General features: G+C 41.0%; 1 protein-coding gene and 1 non-coding gene across 2 annotated transcripts in view; one reads left to right on the forward strand and one right to left on the reverse strand.

Annotated features, from left to right (window-relative positions):
• Nucleotides 1-21,849, reverse strand: part of RXFP2 (relaxin family peptide receptor 2) — a 44,066-nt gene that overhangs the window by 15,655 nt on the left and 6,562 nt on the right. Inside the window, 9 exon segments of the mRNA XM_037799887.1 lie at nucleotides 2,401-2,472; nucleotides 3,875-3,946; nucleotides 5,516-5,587; nucleotides 6,532-6,578; nucleotides 6,581-6,605; nucleotides 8,212-8,283; nucleotides 8,916-8,987; nucleotides 20,182-20,253; nucleotides 21,098-21,203. Coding sequence (XP_037655815.1) covers nucleotides 2,401-2,472; nucleotides 3,875-3,946; nucleotides 5,516-5,587; nucleotides 6,532-6,578; nucleotides 6,581-6,605; nucleotides 8,212-8,283; nucleotides 8,916-8,987; nucleotides 20,182-20,253; nucleotides 21,098-21,203 — 610 coding nt within the window.
• On the forward strand, nucleotides 14,393-14,499 carry LOC119507508. Its single transcript, XR_005211266.1, has one exon. It is a non-coding gene; the product is annotated as a U6 spliceosomal RNA (small nuclear RNA).

Below are 21,849 nucleotides of genomic sequence, written 5' to 3' on the forward strand. Positions count from 1 at the left end.
ATTATAAAACAAGCAAAGAATGAAGCATGTACTATGACGGAAGTACAGACAAAACACAGAAGAAGAAGTTGTTGATCTTGGCTTGGGAAATTAGGAAACGTTTGTACTGAGCTTGACGGTTTTCACAGATAGAGTAAAAGAAGTCCAGCTTTTCAGGTGAGGGCAAAGCAATCAGAAGAACTGATGCCTTGAATCCAACAACACATTCAGGAGAACCCAAGTGGTCCAACATGGGTGGAGGACAGACAGACAGTATGGCAGGACATAGAGAAGGGTGTGCCTGGAAAAGCACATGGAGACAGTTGGAAGGGCCTCGAGTATATTCCAAGGCAGTATCTCCCAGAGCATATCCCAGGAATCAGAATTACAGAGGATGCTTATTAAAAGGGCACATTCTGGTTCCCACCACAGAACTACCACATCAGCAACTTTGGGAGGGTATCTTAAATACCCTAGTATCGTGTATCTTAAATCAGCATGCCCTGTGCTTCTCCTGCACATTGAAAATGGTATCAGGGGCTTTCACAATCTGCAGGCAATGAGGAGTGAGAACATTAATTAAGCAAAGCAGTGGCATGGGGAGCCTTGGGTTATGGGATGATGATTCTGTCTGAAGAATGAAGAGCAGGCTGCAAAGCCAGAGTCAGGCTTCCACCATGGACCAGGCGGGAGCTGATGGGGGTCTCAGCCAGGCTCTGGCCGGACTAAAGAACATGAAGTGATGAGAGAGAGGGAGGGGGAAGCCTGGCTGCCAGGGAGGATACTGGTACCAGGAAGACATCAGGTCCAGCTGAAGACGCTAGCAGCAGGGTATGGGTCAACAGTGAATTTCGTTTTTAACGAGTTGCTTTTGAGGTGCAGTCATGACGTGCAGGTGTGGAGTTCTGATTTGGTGCTCCGGATGGGAGGAGTGCGCCTGGGATCACAGCTCCGAAGTAAAGTCACAGTGAGCCCAGGATCCCAGACACACAGGCTGACAGCAGAGCAGAGACCATGGCGATCTCGTACATCCGTAGATGTCCCTCAAAGGGTTATGGAGGAAAAGAAAGCACACTTTTTTGTGAGGGGAAAGGGGGAGAAGGGAAGGACTTCAGTGGCCTCACCAAGAGGGGGTTGTTAATTATCCAACACTTTTGAAAACTCAATTAGCACAAATGCCTTGTTCAAATTGATTCTATTAACTTCTGAATTTCTTAGAGCTTTCTGATGCTAAGCCAACTGGAATGGACCACTGGCAGTCTTACAAAAGCAACTAGCATCTCTTAACTCGGCATATATTGGTGTGGCTCTGCTTAAGTGTGGAATTACAGGAGGATTAGGAAAGTTTTCTCAAAATGTGTTCTCCATACCACTGTGGCCTTACATCTATGCCCCCTTGTGTCCTGGGCTGCCCTCCAGGGTGCCTGGGCACTCAGATGCTGACCCAGCAGCGGCCTTGGCCAGGAGGCTCCTGGGAGGAATCTCCTCTGAGTGAGTTGCCTTTGATTTTTGTCATAAACCAATAATATTTTTAGTTCTAACATAGTGCCTTACACAATATTATTAATGAATATTTATGGATTTGACTTATGACTATCTTAAATTGGATCAAATGATCTCAATTACTGGTGAATTATTTTTCAAATTACCCTTATTGTGTTATTTTCCCCAATGCATTTTGGATTTCAAAACAAGGTGTAAAAGATGGGGAAGAGGTGAAGTAAGAAATTCATTTCCATTTGAAGACCTCAGATCAGGGAGGAGTTCTCTACCCTACTTGCCGCTCTTTGTAATATAATACAAATTCCAACAATACAAACTATTATGGGTATCAGGACACTAATAGCAGCACAAATAGGTTTTAAAGGGCTCAGACCTACAAAAAGGGTATTTGAACAGTAGAGTTTACTTGAGCTCTGTGAATATTTTTCAATGAGCCTAATCATCTCTCTAGCCATTTATGTTTGCTTTGCCTGTTCTAGATGGTGTCATTTCTCCAGGAATAATAAGCATCTTTGTTCCTTAGTTCGGTTATAATGAGCTGTTATTATTCCAGTTAGTCAGTTATTCACTCAACAAGCCTTTATTGGACATCAAGTATATTCGAACCATTGGAGATACACAATCCCCGAGTTAAGGACTATGGAAATCTCACTGTCACCCCCAAGCACACATTTAGATGAAACCCCCCTAAAAACGTAAGTAAGAAAACTAGGGTAGGCTAAACCCATATTAAGCCACTGTCTGATTTCAAAGTGCTTTTGAATAACGTTAATTTTCTTAATTGAATAAATTGAATTTTAATACCTAGTCATTGACAGGATTTTGATTGCTACTAGTGGAAAAGCAGTCTCACTAGTCATTTAAATTTATAAACTTGGAAGAAGCAATCATGTTTTCCTAGTAGACAATACTACTTACAGTTCTCCTAAATTTTTTAATGAAGAAAATGTCTTCTCTGGAACAAAATCAATTTGATTTCTAGGCAGAAACCTGTAAGACATGTTGAGAGTCAGGACTGTTGGTTTTCCCCTGTGTTAGTAACCAGTTCTTGTGGGAAGATGCTACTGATCCAGGTATAGTTGGATAAGCCTCTGTGAAGTCCCAGGGAGGCTTTTTCTGGCATCTCAGGTGGGTGCTCCTCTCTGAGGCTGTGGGTGCCCCGTCCTCCACCACAAGCAATCTGATGTGCTGTGTGTGCTCTATAAAACGGCACTTTGTTTGGGTTGGGATTATTTTAGAAATGATCTCTTTCCCAATATACACTCATATAATGTAAAATTTGACCATGTTCATAATTCTCAGAAAAGGATTTTAGGGGACCCCACGTATGACACTTTCCCTCACTAGAAGAAGGCAGGAAAGAGCAAAGCTGACCCGACCTCATGAGCGGCTTTTGGGGTCACAAACTAATTTTAGTCTTGGTGGGGACAGTGGATTTACATCTCCTTTATAGAGACTGGAATCTTCTAAGAGGAGTGGCAAAACGAGGGGGTCAACAGTTAGCTGTTCACAGAGATGTTAACAAATGAGGTAATGAGTGTGACAATGATTCCAAGCTGTCTGAAGCTCTACAAATAGAAGGCATTTATAAAATGTGCTTTGTTTTCCAGTCTCCTCCCATACCATCCATGAGAAAAAGAATAAACTCTTTGTGTCTCATAAGTGGGACAGCCCCTTTTGTCATTAAGTATGCTAATAATATGCAATCTGACAATAAGCCTTATCTGTTGGTTTTTGGAGAAAAGGGGTTAGAATACTACAAATGGATATTCTCTGCTTTATCTTTTCCATTCTTTTCTTCCAACCATCCATCCATCTTACTATGCTTACTGTTCATCAAAAACTATGGTTAACTATGACTAAAACAAAAACAAAAATGCTTGTGTTTTTAAACTTACTGGTACCAATGTACCAACCAATCTCCCTCACAAAAAACAGCATGATCACCCATCAGAATCACCAACCAGAATCCTTTACCAATCCGAATAAATGAAATATTTTTGCCCTTTAGAATAAAATTATTATTTCTTTCTTTCAGGAGAGAGACATCAAGTGAAGAGTGTTCTTGGCAGTAACAACTCGCATTAGCCTGCTAACCACTTTCACATACGTTACCTCATTTCATTGTTGACCACAGGGTTAGGAAGCTGAACCTTTCAGGGACTAGTTCAGCTGAGAGAGTGTGCAGAAGTTAATACCCACCGACAAATGGTGGGTGGCTTAAGGCTCAGCCCCACCATCAGAACATCAGAGTGTGCATTCTCTTGCACTGAAGTTTCAGTTCTACGCTGTAAGCAAAATGCTATCTAAAAATTATTTTTGTTAATGTTTTCTTTTGATTTTGGAATCTATTGGCTTTTCCCTGATTTACTGAAATCGATTATATACTTACAGCACTGTGAGTGAATTGCACGACAGAAAGGAGGAATTTGTAAGATACGTTATTCGATTGCCTTCCAAATCCCTAAAAGGCAAGGAGGAAAAACATTGCAAGTCTCTTTTGCAGAAACCATAGCTAGAGGAACTAGTATGAAGTACTGTTTCGATTAAACAGTCCTGAACTTTACTTTTACTTCATTCCAGGTTATAACCATGCTTTCCTCCTAATTACTGCAGGGTTAGCATAAGAAATACTATGCTTCTTTCACCCTTTCATTTAATGTTAGCACCCTCAATAACTCTAATCAACTTTCTGTCTATGAATTTGCCTTGTCTAGGTATTTCACATAAGTGGCATCACACACTATTTGTCTTCTCTGCCTGGCTTATTTCACTCTGTATAATATTTTCACACTTCATCCTTGCTGTTGTCACTTTCTTTTAAATCCTATTTTAAGTCATTTTGAGGTTCTAGAAGGAACTCTTGATATTTTTTCACCTGTAAAATAGTGTAGTTAAAAATAATAAAACCATATTCTTTTATATTTCTCATTTCTCATTTGTGATCAGGTCATCTTGCTAACTATGTATTTTAATTGTTTGTTTAATTGTTTTGTTTTCTAGTGGTTCCAGGACCCTAGAGTGAGAATGGGTATCCCAGGGCTTTGACATTGGGCTCCTGATCTTCTTGTTGCTAATGCCTGTTGTGGGTGGGAGGGAGGGCTGGGGCCCTGGTATTTTTCTGTACCTTTACTCTTCCCAGTTTATTTATTTTTATTTTTATTCATTTTGTCTATGCATTTGCTTCATTTCTATATAATCTTTTCACCTATTCTTAATGAGTTTTATCCTTAGGGCTTTCAGATTCTTATTTCCATCTTTAACAGTGGCACAATTATATGAGACCTCCGTGCTGCTTCAAAGCCTTTTGATAACAAACACCAACACAGAACCAGTAAATAAACATAAGGCCACCCAACAGTGTTGTAACAGGAAGTTCTGAGCACAGTTCAGACAGGAGTGGAAGCTGAGAGGGGCTCTGGGGATGGTCCAGCAGCATTTTCACAGGCAGGAAGTTGCTGTGAGGACCCTGGCTGTCCCAGGAGTGCAGCAGGTGCACAAGGAAGGGGGAGTGGAGGGAGGTGGTGGAGTGTGTGTGTGTGTGTGTGGGGGGGGCGGAGGCCAGGAAGCCACATAAATGAACGTTTTAAATAGGAACAACCTCAAACCAGAAGCAGGAAGGAAGCTTGTTCGTGGGGAGGTGGGGTACAGAGGCAGTGACCGAAATGGACAGTGTGCCAGGAATGGCTTCCTGGAGGAGGTGATGGGCAAGCTGACTTTTGAAGGAGATGCTAGTGCTCCCCCAAAGAACAAGGCAGAAGGGCTTTTCAAGCTGAAGAAGTCGTGTGCTCTCAGGGAGCTGATCGTAGGAGCTGAGCTCTGGAAGGGGCAGATGGAGGAGGGCCAGGGGAGGAAGACTTTGCCCTCATCCCCATGGAAACCCTGCAGGATTTCAAACCCTGCAGGAAGGAGCTTGGTCAGATTTTGGTTTTGGAAAGAAAGTTGTGGCCATTTTAGACAACCTTGAGTTCACCTCAGGCTTAGCTTCTCTAATCTGGGCAAGGAATGCATTAGATCCAAAATGCATACTCACATCCAGTTGAGTTGAGGTGTGTGGGCACACATCTTCTCGGGAAGAGCTTCTAAGTGGTTGTTAACCATAGACCTTTACACAGAGAAGACAGCAATTGGAGACAAAGCGTTATGCTGCTTTAAGAGGAGCATCTTTACTGATTCCACAGTTTTGAAACTTGCGTGCTAAAGCCCATAACTATTCCTCAAAATGGTCTTTCAATATGTGGATGGCAAGGACAAGGAAGCAGATGTCAAAAAAAACCATGAATGCAAACATATGATACATGACCTAGGCATAAATATTATGTAGTCTAATATTATGGTATGAAACAAAAGTATACGTTGGGTAATAATTTTGAAGTTCATGGTCATTTCCCTCGCAAACGTTGACTCTGCAATCACATCCAGCACTTTGCAATATTAAAGGGCCACATTGGAAAGCACATTAAATCTAAGAAGTGACAGTGGGGAGAATTTGGAGAAAGAAAACAACTAATAAGTATGTTAAGGGGCACATTTAATTTATGATATTGTGCTCCCTTTTTACAAATGGAAAAATAATTATGTTATATGATCAACTATAAAGGAACACCATAATCCCCTGCTGGTAAATCATTCCAGTGTATTAATAAACAGTGAAAATATAATTATGAGAAGAGGTCTATTGGTAGAACAAAGATTTTGGACTCTTTCGTGACTCTTGCCAGGCAAAGGCACATTTCCCTGAAAAATGTAGTTGGAGCTCAACTCTTGGGAGAGGCTAAGACACATATGAATATGATGCTTTGTCAACCACCACAAATAAAAATATGCCTTAGGGATAAAGGAAATTAAAGGGGTTTAAAAAATCAACTAGTAGGTTCAAAATATACTTTATTATCTGGTTGGCAACAGTTAACTGTGGCTGAAATTTAGGAAACATGACTGATAAAAATTCTAGTGGGCTTAAATGTCTTTAAAGCTCCTTTGGTAAGCCACTGTTAGATGCCACAGCAATTTATAGACACACGTACTGAAAGGTAGATGACTACTTACAGGAAGAACAAAGAATTTAATCCAGTAAACAACCGTGGCTGAAATTCTGGTTATAGGGATTGTCATCCAGAATTCTGACAAAACATATCAACAAATATTGCAATGTTAGAGACATTTGTGAAATAAAACCAGAAGGTCCATGGTGCTCCCGCCTCCCACACACACCTGGCTTGCCCCATCCTGGCCTCCAAGACTTGGCTCAGGTGTCTCTGCCCTGGGAGAACTTTCTCTTCACTCTTTGGTTGGAGCAGCTCTTTCCTCCACATTCCTACGACACCCCATCCAGGCACTTCTCAAGTCATGCCCTGTCTGTTTTCTCTCCCCGCATCCACCTCCCACTGGACTTGAAGCACCAGGTCATGTCCTTCATCCTGGATACCTGGTGTCCTGTGCAAGCTGCCCCTGTCGACTTAGAGGGGGCCCCGAAAATTCTGACCCATTGATTGACTGAATGAAGAATGAATGAAAACCATAATACTTAGGAAATCGTGGTTGGTTCTTGGGTCTCGTGGGGTTTAAATGGTATATTCCATAAAGTCTCTTCAAACAAACAAATGGATATAGAACCATTGGTAAGGAGCTTTGAGGATGAAAAAGTGGAAATATTTATATGTTTGAATGTATGTTTTTAATGGTATGTGGTATTTTACTTTTCTTAGAGGCAATTAGACTAGGGAGAAAAATGCCTCCTTGTCTCTGACACCTTTGAAGCCAGGTAGCATTCCTTCTTCCTCCTCCCGGGGACTCGTGACAGGAGGGATTGGGGGAAGGGCTTGAACACTGAGCCCCTACTCTGGGCCAGGCACTTTGCACATGGAACTTTGTATATGTTTTGTGCTTTAACCCTCATAAAATCTCTCTTAGGAAGCATTTATGAGTATAGTTTGCAGATGAGGAGAACGAGGCCTGGAAGATTAGGAAAGTTGCCTGAGACTAAGTTGCAGAGACCGGGGCACAGACAAGGGCCTCGATAAAGACACAGCCCCGGCTCAGGCCGACCTCTGGAGAGTGAGTGCACGCCTGGGGGGCCCTTTGAGCCGCCCTTCTGTTCCTGTGCCCGAAGGAAGCACAGACACCTGGTGGGAGGCTCCTTGGGGTGCAGCTGGTGGCTCAGACTGCAAAGCGGTGAAGCACCACCCACTGTGATGCTCCCAGAGCTCTCTAGGAGTGCTCTGGAAATCAGGAGATGCCCTCAACTTGCTCCCTTTCTAAATCAGTGCTTCCTGTAAGGGGGCGATTTTGCCCCCAGGAGACATTTTTGTTCATCACAGCAGGGGAGGGAAGTGCTACCGGTTGCAGATCTGTAGAGTCCAGGGACCTTGCTAACCATCCTGCAATGCACAGAGCAGACCCCCAGCCAAGGATCATCCAGCCCCAGATGTCTGCCGTGCTGTGGCTGAGAGACCCTTCTCTGGGTGGGCACTGGCTGGGTGGGTGGGTTAGCAAGCCTACTGCTGGTCTCAAAGGGTCACCTGAAAAAGTGCAGTGTGATTTCCTTCTATGCAGTCACCACCTGGCAAGCTAGTGTCTGGACTGCTTTGGAAAAGTGCTCTCGATGATGTGATGATCAGAAAAATCAGTGCAATCAACAAGATGCATAAATAGGTGGAAACCATATGAGTGCTGTGGTTTATCATTATGACTGGGATGGTTATGGGGAACTGAAGCTGGAATACTTACAGCCAAGTTAGCTGATGTAAGTCTTTGAACACTCCAGGTCTCAGGGTGGAAAGGCAGTTGTGATTGAGATATCTGCAAATAGCACGGGGGAGTTATTAGGCAAACTCAACACTCCATTTTAGTCACATGTAATTAGAATATGAGCCACTGATGATGATTCTCTGTACATGGACATCTGTTTCTGATGTTCTCTGCCAGATGATCAAAGGGAGAAAAAAAAACACAAAGAGCTGGGAGATACAGATAACCACAGTGCAGTGGGGGCAATACCAATGGACGGCCAGAAAAGTGACCAGAACAATGTATTGGGATATTAAGTTACATTATATTAAAGTATAAGAAAATAATAACTCAATACCTAGAGTGATTTTTGCTTTTATCCCTTTTGGCTCCAATCTTATTAGATTAACATTTTAAGAAAATATATAGGTAACTTGGCAAGCATTAGAAAAAACTAAAATGCTAAAATAGTGTGGAAGTGACCCAAGCAGGAGAAGATAAGGTTAAGGAGAGCCTTTCTATCTGTCTTCTGGTAAAAGTAGGAATCTTTTAATAATTCTTTTGCTTTAATAACCAATCTAAGTACTTTGTGATAATTCATTCCTTCCATTTCTCTACAACCAAACCAAGCCTTTAATAAGTACGCATCTACTCTTTCAACCCATACTTAATGCCCATAATATAATTATAAAGAAGTTACTCACAATATTTGCAGTTTATATAATCCAAAAAATGCTTTCCTGGATATGTGTTTAATGCAATTATGTTGAAGAAATCTGGTAGGAATAAGATAGAAGAGTCGTGTGATTATGGTTTATGTACTTTATCAGGTTGCTTAATGTTCTCTCCACTTTCTTTGCTTGGAGATGAAGTCTGTGAAATTGGTTTATAAAGTACAAAACTGTGTTCTCACACTGGGGAATAGAGGCCTTGTCAGGGAGAGATGGCTGGGAAGCTGCCACTGCCTGTGCCCCCCGGTCCTGACAGCGAGGCTCCAGCATCTCTGGTCTGTTCCACTGAACCCCCATGTGCTGTGTCTGAGGAGGGGACAGTCTTGTGTCTGCAAACGGGGACACCAGTGGCCTTCTCATGTGGCCATGCAGGGGAGACTAGCCGATCTTTTACTGTCCGGCTCTCTAGCTCTTTTAGCACAGATTTGCACCTTTAACAACTCACTTCTCTTCATTCTATTCCCAAGGGAATAAGGGACAGGGCCAGCCATGTTGCTTCCTATTTACATATGCAAAGCAAGGAGACTAAATTGGTGAATTGCTCAAGGTCACAAAGAACATCAGTGTTTGAACTGGGACCAGAACCCCAACCTCAATTGACAGGGTCAACTAAAAAATACCTTACCGATCCAGAAAGAGCACTTTCAGGAGTATCTAAGTACATAATTTCCATGTCCTGTCTTCATTAAACACTGAAAGTTAGCCCTGCATGCATATTTGCTAAAAGCTGTTAAGGGCAGGAAATACTCAGACTAATAATAGTCACTCCTCACTGCAGAGTCTTTGGAATGGCTTCCATAGCTCTTGTTTTGGTTAGAATATTATATAACGCTTTCTAAATGATGATACTTCACTGCAAAACTATTGGTAGAACATGTGCTCACTAGACATCTGGCTGTACCCTGGGTTTCGCTGCACCCTGATTGTTCCCCAGCAGAGCTTCCAGGCTTAGGGTCATGAAAGGATTCCAAGTGTGTGGACCAGGATTTGATATCCTCAGCCCTCAAGTTGTTCAGGGAAAGCCTAGGTGGGCTTCCGGTTATCAGCAATCCATTCCTCTACCCTTCCAGCTGCATAAATGCTGTCATTTCTACCTGTGCCACCATGTGGAAAAGGTTGCTACTATAGAGGATGTGTGTTACACCCTGTAGTGATCTACAAAGCACCAATTCCAATCCCACAAAGTGAGCTTGAAGCTCTGGGAAAACCCGCCCACTGCCCTGCTGCACTGCGATCGTGGGAAATCCCTCCCGTCACAGCTCCTGGGTCAAAACGCTGCTATGACCAGAGTGAACCCACACAGATCGATGTCTGTTTTAGCATTTTCACAGCCCTTGGAGGGACATAATGAAAATGCCTATGGATGAATTATGTTACAATTGCCTATGGCAATAGTAAAAGTATACAATAATATAATACAGGTATACTGAAGTGCCTCCTAAATATAAAAATTCACTACCTAACTAGTGGTATTTGTACTTTACTCGAGGTAATTAATTAAAAGGAGAATGCATGTTTTATGTACATGTTGTCCCATCTTGAAGAGTTGGATGCAGTCATGGGTTGTGAATTTGACCTTGTGTTTATAAGTCAAAGGAAAGAGCAAAACCAATGAGCTGCAGGACACGTCTGATGCATCCCGCCAATCTGCCTTCATGGACAGGGATTAGGCAATAGTTTCTAGTCTCCTACCTGGTGGCCTTGCTGTCACCTCAGAGAGAACTACAGAGTCCCAAGTTCCATGTCTCAGACTGAGGCTGCTCAATGTTAACTCGATCCTCTACTATCTGCTTCTTTTTTTGCCAAACAGTGGCTTGGTGAATGTGAGGGAAAATTTGGAAATATGACAATTTGGCAAGTGCAGTCCTCTTTTTATTCAGAACTGAGATATGAGCCCATTTAATATACTTTACATTGAATGGCTTTTCTAAAAATACCTTACTGGTTCATGAATTCCTGCTGTTTCAGCTGTCAGGGTTTTTCAAGCAGAAACACCAGGAATTTATGTACCTGAAACTAAAGCAAATAAATGCTTTAATGATATGCATGTTTATAGGCTATTTTTATGCAACACGTTGTATTCAAGAGCCACGCAGACTGCCTGAGTTATATTTTGTTGCCAGTGATTCCATTTAACCAGAACCCAGTGTTAAGAAGGCATTCCCAATTTATAGAAGGTCTATGTTACAATGAGGAGGAGCACGGCTGCTGGTTGCCATGGTAACAGCAATAAAGTATTGTAGTCAGTCCCATAAACTGTATCTTATTTCTCTGAAAGGTCATCTGAAAGCGCATCTCTCCTCCCCAACTTTAGGAAGACCTGACATTTTTAAAGATAATTAAAATGAATAAATTGATCAATAGTAAAAACATTCAGATCAGTTGAGCAACATTTATTCGTCTGGCAATTAAAATCTCATTTTGGTTCAGGGATTTATTTTGCCAGCTGCCTAGATGACCTCAGCACCACTGTAAATGTTTAAAGCATTTCAGACCCGAGACTCCCTTGAGGTTAGAACTGTGATCTTTTAAAGATTTATCCTACTGTAGCTTTAAAATGCATATTAAATTCATTAGCTCAGTACAGTCTAAAACACGCTATGCGTGCATGTCTTTTTCCTGCTCCGACAAAATAAAATCCAGATTCCTTGGCTTGGGGCGAAAGTCCCTACAACCCTGATTCACTGACCTCACCAGCAAGTGCCCTGCTGTATCCTCCCTGCTGAAGAGGCTGCCCACCCTTCCTGGCTTTTTTTTTTTTTTTTTTTTTTTTCTGGAGGGGAGGTAGTTTTTTTCTTAAACTTTTCATTTTGAAACATTTGAAATTTACAGAACAGTTGCAAAGATAATACAAAACCCATACAGAGAGCTCCAACACAACCCCTCCACATACCCAGATCCACCAATTTTAATATTTTGTCCTATTTGCCATATCTATCTATCCATCTATCGATCTATCGATCTATCTATCCGTCTTTATTTCCTAAACATTTGAGAGTAGATTATATACATCATGCTCCTTGAACACCACTTCCACGTACATTTCCTAAGAACAAGGATATTCACTTATGTAACCACCTTATGTGAGTTATCAAGTTCAAGAAAGTTAACATTGCTGTAAATCTTACAGCCTATGAACTCTCTGAACAATGTAAAATCAATGTCTTATAATGTAGAATATTGGGGACCTAGTGATAGACAGAAGATAGTGAGGGGAATTGATAGTCTAATATGTTCAGATATGTTGATGATGAATTCAATGGTAGGGGGATGGATGGGGTGATGATTGTTTGTTAATGGGATTATATGTATCAGAGCTGCATGGAAGGCAAATAGGATTGAAAGGGGTTGTTTAAAGGCATGTATCCCACAGATCAGCTCCACAAATATAGATAGGTGTTTGCATGATATACTTCTAAGGTATGGTACTGGCATAGAGAGTTGACAACAGATGATATATGGGAAAAATCTACCTATTGCATATTAGGGACTATAATTAATAGAAGTATCATACTAGTACCACACAAATGCTAGGGACAAATAATTAAGGACTGAAAAGACCTAAGAGATGTTTTGGGTCATGAGAATTGTTTAAAATTGAGAGCAATGATTGTTGTACAACTAAGCGATGATAATGTGAGATATTGGATTATTGTGGACATAACGTATGCTATATGAACTTAGGAACCCCCTGCTTTATAAGTCAAGCCCTTGATCTTGAAGCTTGCTTGGGTGAAACTTATGGTTGTAAAGTGGAGGCTAAGCCCACCTATAATTATGCCTAGGAGTCATCTTCAGAGAATCTCTTTTGTTGCTCAAATGTGGACTTTCTCTCTCTACACCTAACTCAGTAAATAAATTCAACAACCTCTCCCCAATGTGGGACAGGACCCCCCAAATGAATGAGCCTTCCTGGTGATGTTGGACACAGATTCCAGGAATGAGCCTGACCCTGGCATCAAGGGATTGAGAATGCTTTTTGGACCAAAAGGGGCAGGGGTGGGGAGCAACAGACTAAGGTTTCAATGGTTAAGAGAATTCAAACAGAGTCAAGAGGGTGATCTGGAGGTTACTCCTCTGCAAGCTTCAGCTAGATATGACAAATGGCCACAGTATGATAAGCCCAAGTCAACAATAGCCCCGAAAACCCTAAAGAATATCCTGATCCCTGAGACTCTATGAAAGTTTCACTCACTAAATTTATTCTTCAGAAACTTAAATCCTCCAGAGAGCTCCTATGCCAGCCAAGTCACAAAATCCAGAGGCAATAACGTCTTCAAGAACATCAACCAGATGTGTCCCCTTTTCTCATAATGTCAACACCCCTAAAAAAAGAAAGCTTACAGCCTATATTCCGATTTTCTCACATCCCAATAATTAAACTTTGAGCCTTTTATCCTACATTGTTAGATCCAATCCAGGATCATATATTGCATTTAATTGTCATTTTCTCTTTAGTTGCTCTTTTATTTTTAATTGTGGAAACATACAAACAACATAAACTTTCCCATCTCAACCACTCCCAAGCACACCATTCAGTGGGATTACTCATACTTACAATGTTGCACTACCCTCACCACCTTCTATTACCAGAACTTTCCCATCACCCTAAACAGAAACCCTACACCCATTAGACATTGACTCCCTATTCCCCTTCCCTGCCACCCCTTGTAAACTGACTTTGTAGGTTTGCATGTTCTGGCTATTTCATGAAAGTAGAATCCTACAATATCTGTCCCTTCATGTCTGACTTATTTCACTCAACATAATGTCCTCCAGGTTCATCCAAGTTGTCATATGCATCAGAACTTCATTCCTTCTTAAACCTGAATGATATTCCATTGTATGTATATACCACATTTGATTTATCCATTCATCGGTTGACGGGCACTTGGGTTGCTTCCATCTTTAGGCAATTGTGAGTAATGCTGCTGTGAACATTGGTGTGCAAATATTTGCTTGAGTCCCTGCTTTCCATTCTTTTGGGTATATGCCTGGAACTGGGATTGCCAGGTCATATGTTAATTCTATGTTTAACTTTTCGAGGAATTGCCGAACTGTTTTCCACAGTGGCTTTACCATTTTACATTCTCATTAACAATGTATGGGGGTTCCTATTTCTCTGCATCCTTGCCAGCACTTCTCTTCTGTTTTGTTTCATTGTTTAATTTTATTCATTCTAGTGGGCGTGAGGTGGTATTTCATCGTGATTTGGATTTGCATTTCCCTAATGGCTATTAATGTTCCACCTGTTCTCGAGTTCTGGTCAGTCTAACCCATCAATCCTACCACAAATACCCACTGATCCTCACTGGACCCTCACTAGGCATCCGTTACCACCTGTGCCGCAATGGGAGGGGCACATGGTTCTAGGAGAGAAACAGGAGGAGCATCCCACCCAGAAGGAGGGGATGGTGGTCAGTGAGGGCTTCCTTCAAAATCCAAGGCTGGTGCTCGCTTCCGCAGCACATATGCTAAAGTTGGAATTACACAGAGAAGATTAGCATGGCCCCTGAGTGAGGATGACATGCAAATTTATGAAGCATTCCATATTTTTTGGGGGTTCCTCGGGAAGCTAATATAGAACTGCCATATGATCTGGCAATCCTGCTACTAGGTATATGCCCAGAAGAACTGAAAGCAGGGACACAAATGGACATTTGCACACTGATGTTCATAGTGGTATTTTTCACAATTGTCAAAAGACGGAAGCAACCCAAGTGTCCGTCAACCAATGAATGGATAAACAACATGTGGTACACGCATATGATGGAATATTATTCAGCTGTGAGAAGAAATGAAGTCCTGATGCACGCCACAACATGGGTGATCCTTTAGGATACTATGTTGGGTGAAATAAGCCAGGTGCAAAAGGATAAATATTGTATGATTTCACTAATATGATCCAATTATAATAATCAAACTCACAGAGTTAGAATCTAGGATATAAGTTACCAGGAGATAGGATGAGGGTAGAGAATGGGGAGCTGCTGCTTAATTTGTGCAGAATTTTTAATTAGGTTGATTGTAAATGTGTGGAGATGGATAGAGGTGATGAGAATGTAATCAACTGTGCTGAATTACACATGTGAATGTGACTGAAAGGGGAAGTTCAGGGTGGTGTATGTCGCTAGAAGGAAATCCAGAGGTTAAAACATGGGACTGTATAACACAGTGAACCTTGTCGTGGCTGATGACTGTCGTTAATAGTACAAATATAAGAATGTTCCTTTATGAACTAGAACAAATGCACATCACTATCATATTGTTTTAACAATAGGGCAGTATATGGGGAGAAACACACCTAATGCAAGCTATGAACTATAGTTGACAGCAATATTTTAATATTCTTTCATCGGTTGTAACGAAGGTAGCACACTAATGCTAAGTGTTAGTAATAAGGAGGTATGAGGGGCATGGAGTTTTTCTTTCTGGAGCAATAAAATGTTCTAAAATTGACTGTGGTGAATACACAATTCTGTAAACATACAGCAAGCCATGCATTGTACACTTTGGATGGATTGTATGATGTTTGAATATATATCCGTAAAACTGCTTTTAAAAAATAATTTCTAGGATGAATGAGGTAGTTTCACTAAAATGGAAAGGATGACAAAAAGCATGTTCAGATCTCAGGCTGTGAAGACAAGAGAAATGTATTCATAGTTATATGCTAGAAACCATAAAATTCTAAGTCAAGGTACAAGCCTGCTGCTTGGGATCTATTTTACTGTGTTGGGAGATAATATAAAAGTAGCAACCACTCATTTCTCAACTTGCACTTTGCTTCTGTCTTCCCAGTCAAGGAAGATTATCTCAGGACTGCAGTGAATAGAAAGGACATCAGGCAAGAGAGGGTAATGCCCCAGACGGTAGAATGTCCTCATCACAGTGAATTAGAGTCCTCTGGTTTGGACAATTTATCCTAGAAATTGAGAAACATTGAAAATGAGAACCTCAAATCATCATCAGTTACTGAGGAATCTGGAAGAAGGAAGAGCAGCTGGAAAATTAAAGACGGCAAATGTGGTTCTGATTTTTCAAATCAAACCAGCTTACTCTTAGTTCTGAGCAAGAACACAAAATCTCTAAGACAGAGTGAACACAGCAGTCCATGAGGAACAGGACATGTCAGATCAACTTCATTTTCTTCTTTGGAAGATTTGCCAGACAAACCTGGGTGATGGTCACTACTGATATGTCTATTGGGCATTGCTCAAGTGGTTTCAGGATGGATTATGGACAAAATCAAGAACGCCATGCATCCTTATATGAAGAATGATGGTAGAGAGGTCTGGGAAGTTGATTGTGCCCTGTCCTCTTCAATATTTTGCTCCATGACTGGGATAAAGATAGTTCATCTCATTTTCAGAAGATGGATGGCTGGGAATAATAGTGAATATGTTGAATGATCCAAAAAGATCTTGACAGTCTGCTAAGAAAAGCCAAATCTAACAGGAGGAAACCAAATAGGGATCAATTTAAGGCCCCAAGGCTTCCAAATGTCAAGTGCACAGCCTAGCACGGAGAAGACACCACTGAGCAGTGACATCGATGGTGTGCAATTAGGAGTTTTAGTGACAAGATTCCTAAGCTCTAATAGTATGAAGTCACTACCATCTGAACTACCATAACCTTAGGACACAAAGAGTTTAGAAGGAAAGGGGTGCTATTTTCACCCTGTTCTGCCTTGGTCATGTCACGGTGATAATATGTTTATTTTACGTACCGCACTAAGGCAAATGGGCAAACATATGCTGAGAAGCGTGCCCAGAAGGGTGACATATTTGAAAGGATGCTCTCTGAGGAAGAATTGAAAGAACAAAGAATATTTGGAGTGGAAAGCGATGGCTGCTAGCTTTAAATCTCCGAGGAGTTACGTAGAAAACTGAAGGGATGTGTTCTGTTTTGGGAATGATGGGGAGCTTAGAGATACTTTAGGCAGTAGTAGAGCTCTATAACAGGAAAAAATGTATTACTATATTGTTTGAAATTCCATCCATCCACCACCCCTGGTTTATTTTTCTCCGTAAATCTTATTACCGTCTATTAAACTACAGTCATCCTCATTATTTGTGGATTCCATATTTGAGAATGTCTTCTTGCTAACATTTGTTTGTAACACCACATCAATAATCATGGTGCTTTTACAGTCATTTGCAGACATGCACTGAGTGGTGAATAATTTGAGTCACCTGATACGCACATTCTTATCTGAGGTCAAACAAGGCAATGTTCTGCCTTCTTTTATCTGCTCTCATGCTGCAAACAAACGTCCTTCCTGGTGTACTTAGTATCATGCTTTTGGCATTTTTGTGCTTTTTTGTGTGATTTTGCTGTTCAAAATGGCCCCGCAAAAATAGCATTAAATGCTGTCTAGTGTTCCTAAGCACAAGAAAGCTGTGATATGCCTTATGGAGAAATACGTGAGTTGGATAAGCTTTGCTCAGGCATGAGTTATAGCGCTGTTGGCTGTGAGTTCAACATTAATGAATCAACAATATATCTATGTATTTTCTATTTTGTTTATTGTTTGTCTTCCTCTGTTGGAAATTAAGTTCCAGGAGGAGAGGTATTTTTATATATGCTGCTTATTGCTGTGTCCCCGTTGCCTGGCGTGCAGGAGGCCTCAAGACAGATTTGTGGAAAGAATGAATGAGCACGTAGGCTCTGCAAGCACCTGCCCTTCTGCTGTCTGTGACCGAGCGAGCATCCTGCCACTGCCCATCCAGTTTCTTCCATCTCCTGACACCCTTTCCTGGGGATGCTTTGGTCTTTGCCACGTTGGTTATTTGGGCTGTTGTAACACAGATTTGGGAAGAAAAGGGTGAAAGTAGAAAAATTGGAGGGACATGGGCTTGGCGGATGCTGAGCCAGGAGAGCTTTTTCTAGGAGTTTGGGAAAATGGCAGAAGGAGCTGAGGAGTGTGAGGAAAGCGGGTGGGGGTGGGAAGGAGATTTGAGGAAGGATTGCTGACCTTCTGAGCCGCTCTAGGAGAGTTGCATTAACACTTGCCAAGAACTTGAGTTATTTTCAAGTCAAGGTTTAGTTACTGGTCATTTTCATTGACATTCATAATATTCCAGGACTGGGTCTCATGAGTGCAGTGTCGAACGAATCATTTTCGGAAGTCTGGGGCTCTAGGTCAAGCTCCAATGCTTGTCAGCTGGTTGACTTTAGGCCAACAAACTCTCTCTGCACAGGGGCTTTCTTATCCCTAGAGAGGGTCTTGTCAGGTCATCCCCACCTCACAGACTTTTATCAAAACCCAGATGAGAATTCCAAATGTGGAAACTCTTTGTATACCTTTAAGAGTGATCAATAATACAAGGGGCTGCATTTTATCCCCTGTGCTGTGTATAGTAGACACTCAGTGCATGTTTATTGATGAGGGTCCTAGAAGCTCTTCCATGTGGTGTCTGGTAGAATCAAATTACCAGGAAAGCATCAAAGACCCCAGGCCAGGTGATATTCAGGTTAAGAGGTTAAGTCTAAGTTTTCTTAAAATAAAACTTGACATTTACTTGGAGAAATTGCCAGCTAATCTGGACAATTCTGGCTAATCCTTTTTTTTTCTTTTTTTTTTTTTCTTCACTAGGAAGACTTGGGGCCTGAATTTTTGAAGTTAGTGCTTCCACATGCTTCCCTTCAGTGGACGGCATGTACCACGGGAGAGAAGGGAGCTACGGATCAGTGGTCCGGGAAGGGACTTGGTCTGAGAAGTCTTGTTTTACCTCCTCTTGATTGATCCTCCAACAATCCCTCTGCCCACACCAGAAGTCTCCTTTCCCCAAATTAGGGTTACAAAAGGTACAGAAGTGAGTTCTGCCTGGGACAGGGCAGGACAGGACTCAGTGTGAAAACTGACATGGCAACATGCTCTAGAGTGGAGCGGGAGGTCCTGACTGCAGCTGGGTTTACAGTGTCATAATCAAGCTCATGTGTGATTAAGTGTCTAGGTTCACATGAAATTCCACCTCACCAGCGACCTCGCTTATTGTATGAGGGAATCTAACTCAATCCATGAACAGCACAGAATTGTTGATGGCATTATGAAACAAACATGCAAGTCCTGCCCCAGTGAAGGAAGGTCCAGATTATTTTAATATCCAGACTTTAACAGATTTAACATTTCTAGAGTGTTCTCTATGCTGAATGCTGAAAGTTAAAACAGTAAGTTGGTACCATCAAGTGGTCTCACGACATGTATGACATTAACTTGGCTAATTTGCTTTAATCTAGTCTAACAGCATCTTGGCGGGCCTGAGGCCCTCATCTCCCCAGTGTCTCTGAATGCTGGACCCAGGGACCTGACACACACCAACCAAAGTCACAGGAGGCTGACAGGACCCTGGATATTTTCAATTTATTTATTTGAATAGAAAATATCCCATTCCACTGATAGGAAATTCTCATTCCCTATCCAAGGCAACTTCCCAAGTATGAAGTATTTGGGAAGTTAACTTAGTCCTTCCTAAGGTTCCTGGTGAGCAGGGAATCAAAGCAAAAGTATATGGACAGAATCAAGAGATATTTCACTCAAGTTGTGGAGATCCACGATCTGCCCCTTCCTGCAAACAGAGGCCATCCCTCTGTTTGTGATTGTGTCTTTCTCTCAGGTCCCTGTTTTCCTTCTCTGTGATGCTGGAAGCCCATGGGCACCTTCCTTCTCACCAAATACCATTTCTTATCTGCTGACCATGCTGTGTTTATTGACATTTGCTGGCCTCCTCAGACATGCTGATATCACAGATTGAGCTATAATTGTGCTTTTGCCACTCTTGCCCCAGGAGACTGTCCATGACCTAAGGTTATATGTTCTAGATCATCTGACGGAATCCTGCCTGAGCCAACACTCTTTCTCCAAGTTAAAAAGTGGATCCATCACCACTGAATCCACAGTTGCAATTTTCAGATAATCTCGAGTAAAAGCACAGAACTACGTATTTTTTTTTTATTAAAACATTAGATCTCAACTCCACCTTAACTCTAAAAAAAGTTTAAACAAAATCAGTTCAGCTACTTTAAATTATGAAATGGAGAGCTGATATTTTCTAAAACACCTAGTCTTAATATTAAGCACATTTAGAAAAATAAATTTAATGATGAAATAAATAATATATCAATAAAATAAAATAAAAATAAACTTTATAGTTTATTTTACCTTTAGATTAAAAACATCTTGAAGAAACATTACAAGACTTTCCCCATAGGTTATTCATAAATCATAGCTACTTACATCTTTTTAAGTTCTGTATATTTGACGAAAACTTTATCTGGAAGACTGTGGATTTTGTTTTTCTTAAGAGACCTAAAATAATATGTAAAGCAGAACTCATTATGGGTTTTATGACCAACCAAACCCTTCTTAGAAGCTGAAAAGAGAACATTTGGTGATGCTCCAAGCTTCTTAACAGACATTAAAGGAACACCTTTGAAAATAACAGCTATGGGTGAAAACCTTTCCAAGACAGAATGAAAAGTTCATAAAGCCCAAATTAAAGAAGATGATTGCCAATATTTTTGACAATTTTAGCCAGCTAGTATAATTGACTGGAAAATCTATAGTGACCACTTACAATTTTCTCTTATTCTCTGGGTAATTTAACAGACCACAACAAACTAATTTAAGAAACAACAAAAACTCCTAGCCCATCCATGCATCCCTGAATTATGACATGAGTGCAAAATTCCAGAGGCTCTCCAAAAAATGTAAACAAAGTACAGGAAAACTTGCACAACACAGCACCGCTAGCTTCATAGACATTTTCTCACTTTTCAATCTTGGACAAATTACCACCGTTAAAAATAATATATGAGGATCAGAGACTGCTATGTTTCCTTATTTTTTCATTTCAGTACTGGCTTATCAGTAATAATGCATGCATCAGCAGGAAATTGAAAAAGAGAACTCTAGACCATAGACATTTGTGAACAAAGTGATACTCCGAGTAAATGAATACACAGTATTTAAAAAGCTTTTCCCTTGTAGAGGAAGCATGCTTAATTCTCTGATCGCTGACGGTTTTAAGGGGAGTTTCTGTTATTTTGCTAATATACAAGTAACATAAAATAAAACAAAGAGAGATTAGAATTGTTGCTGACGGTCACGCGACATTGGCGACAAGTACCATAAAGAGCTGAGTTGGACTCACAGCAAGGTCACGTTGCTGGACACCGTCGGCACAGACAGTAAGTCAGCATCTACACACTCCAGTTCTGTCTCTTTGCAGTCACAGCGTTGTGGATACTGGTTTAGAACTAGGGGGCAAGAAAGGGGAAGATTTCACTAGGAAAATAATACATTTCTCTAAGTATGACTTGATTTACAGTAACTTTATTCTCTTTTCAATAAATGTAGAAAATTTACATCTGCTAAATGGAAATATTCAGCCCATTTTAAAAGCAACCAAGAATTCTCTCTCAATCAGTGATGAACTCATGTGGTATTCATCTCAGTTCTAGCTTCCAGTGGTTATTTCAGACACATTTATTAGGTGATTTGAGAAAAAAAAAGTCACAGAAAATGTAAAAAGCGTAAAAGCATATAATGAAGCAAGATTAAGTTCTCCTCCCTGGAAACATTAACATGATTGAGTAACTCTTCATGACTATGGTTGAGTCGATTTGATTCACTTTGACTGCAAAAAGGAGCTGCTCAAGAAATGCTTGTTGATTAAAATTAAATTCAGTGATTTCCCCCTTGCAAACTTGTCTTATAGCTGCAAGCAGTGGTAGAGACAGGTCCTGCCATAGCCACCACCAAAACTTAATGAAAACAAGTCAAATCAGATATTTGGAGGTCAGTTGTGTTCCTTTCAGTTGCTTCTTTGCTTTCCATTGCAAAGGAGTTGAAAGGGAAAGGTAAAAGTTGTAGAGAAGGTATAAAGCTGAGAAAACCAAGGGC

Source organism: Choloepus didactylus, chromosome 12 (assembly GCF_015220235.1).
Source record: "Choloepus didactylus isolate mChoDid1 chromosome 12, mChoDid1.pri, whole genome shotgun sequence".
NCBI lineage: Eukaryota > Metazoa > Chordata > Mammalia > Pilosa > Megalonychidae > Choloepus > Choloepus didactylus.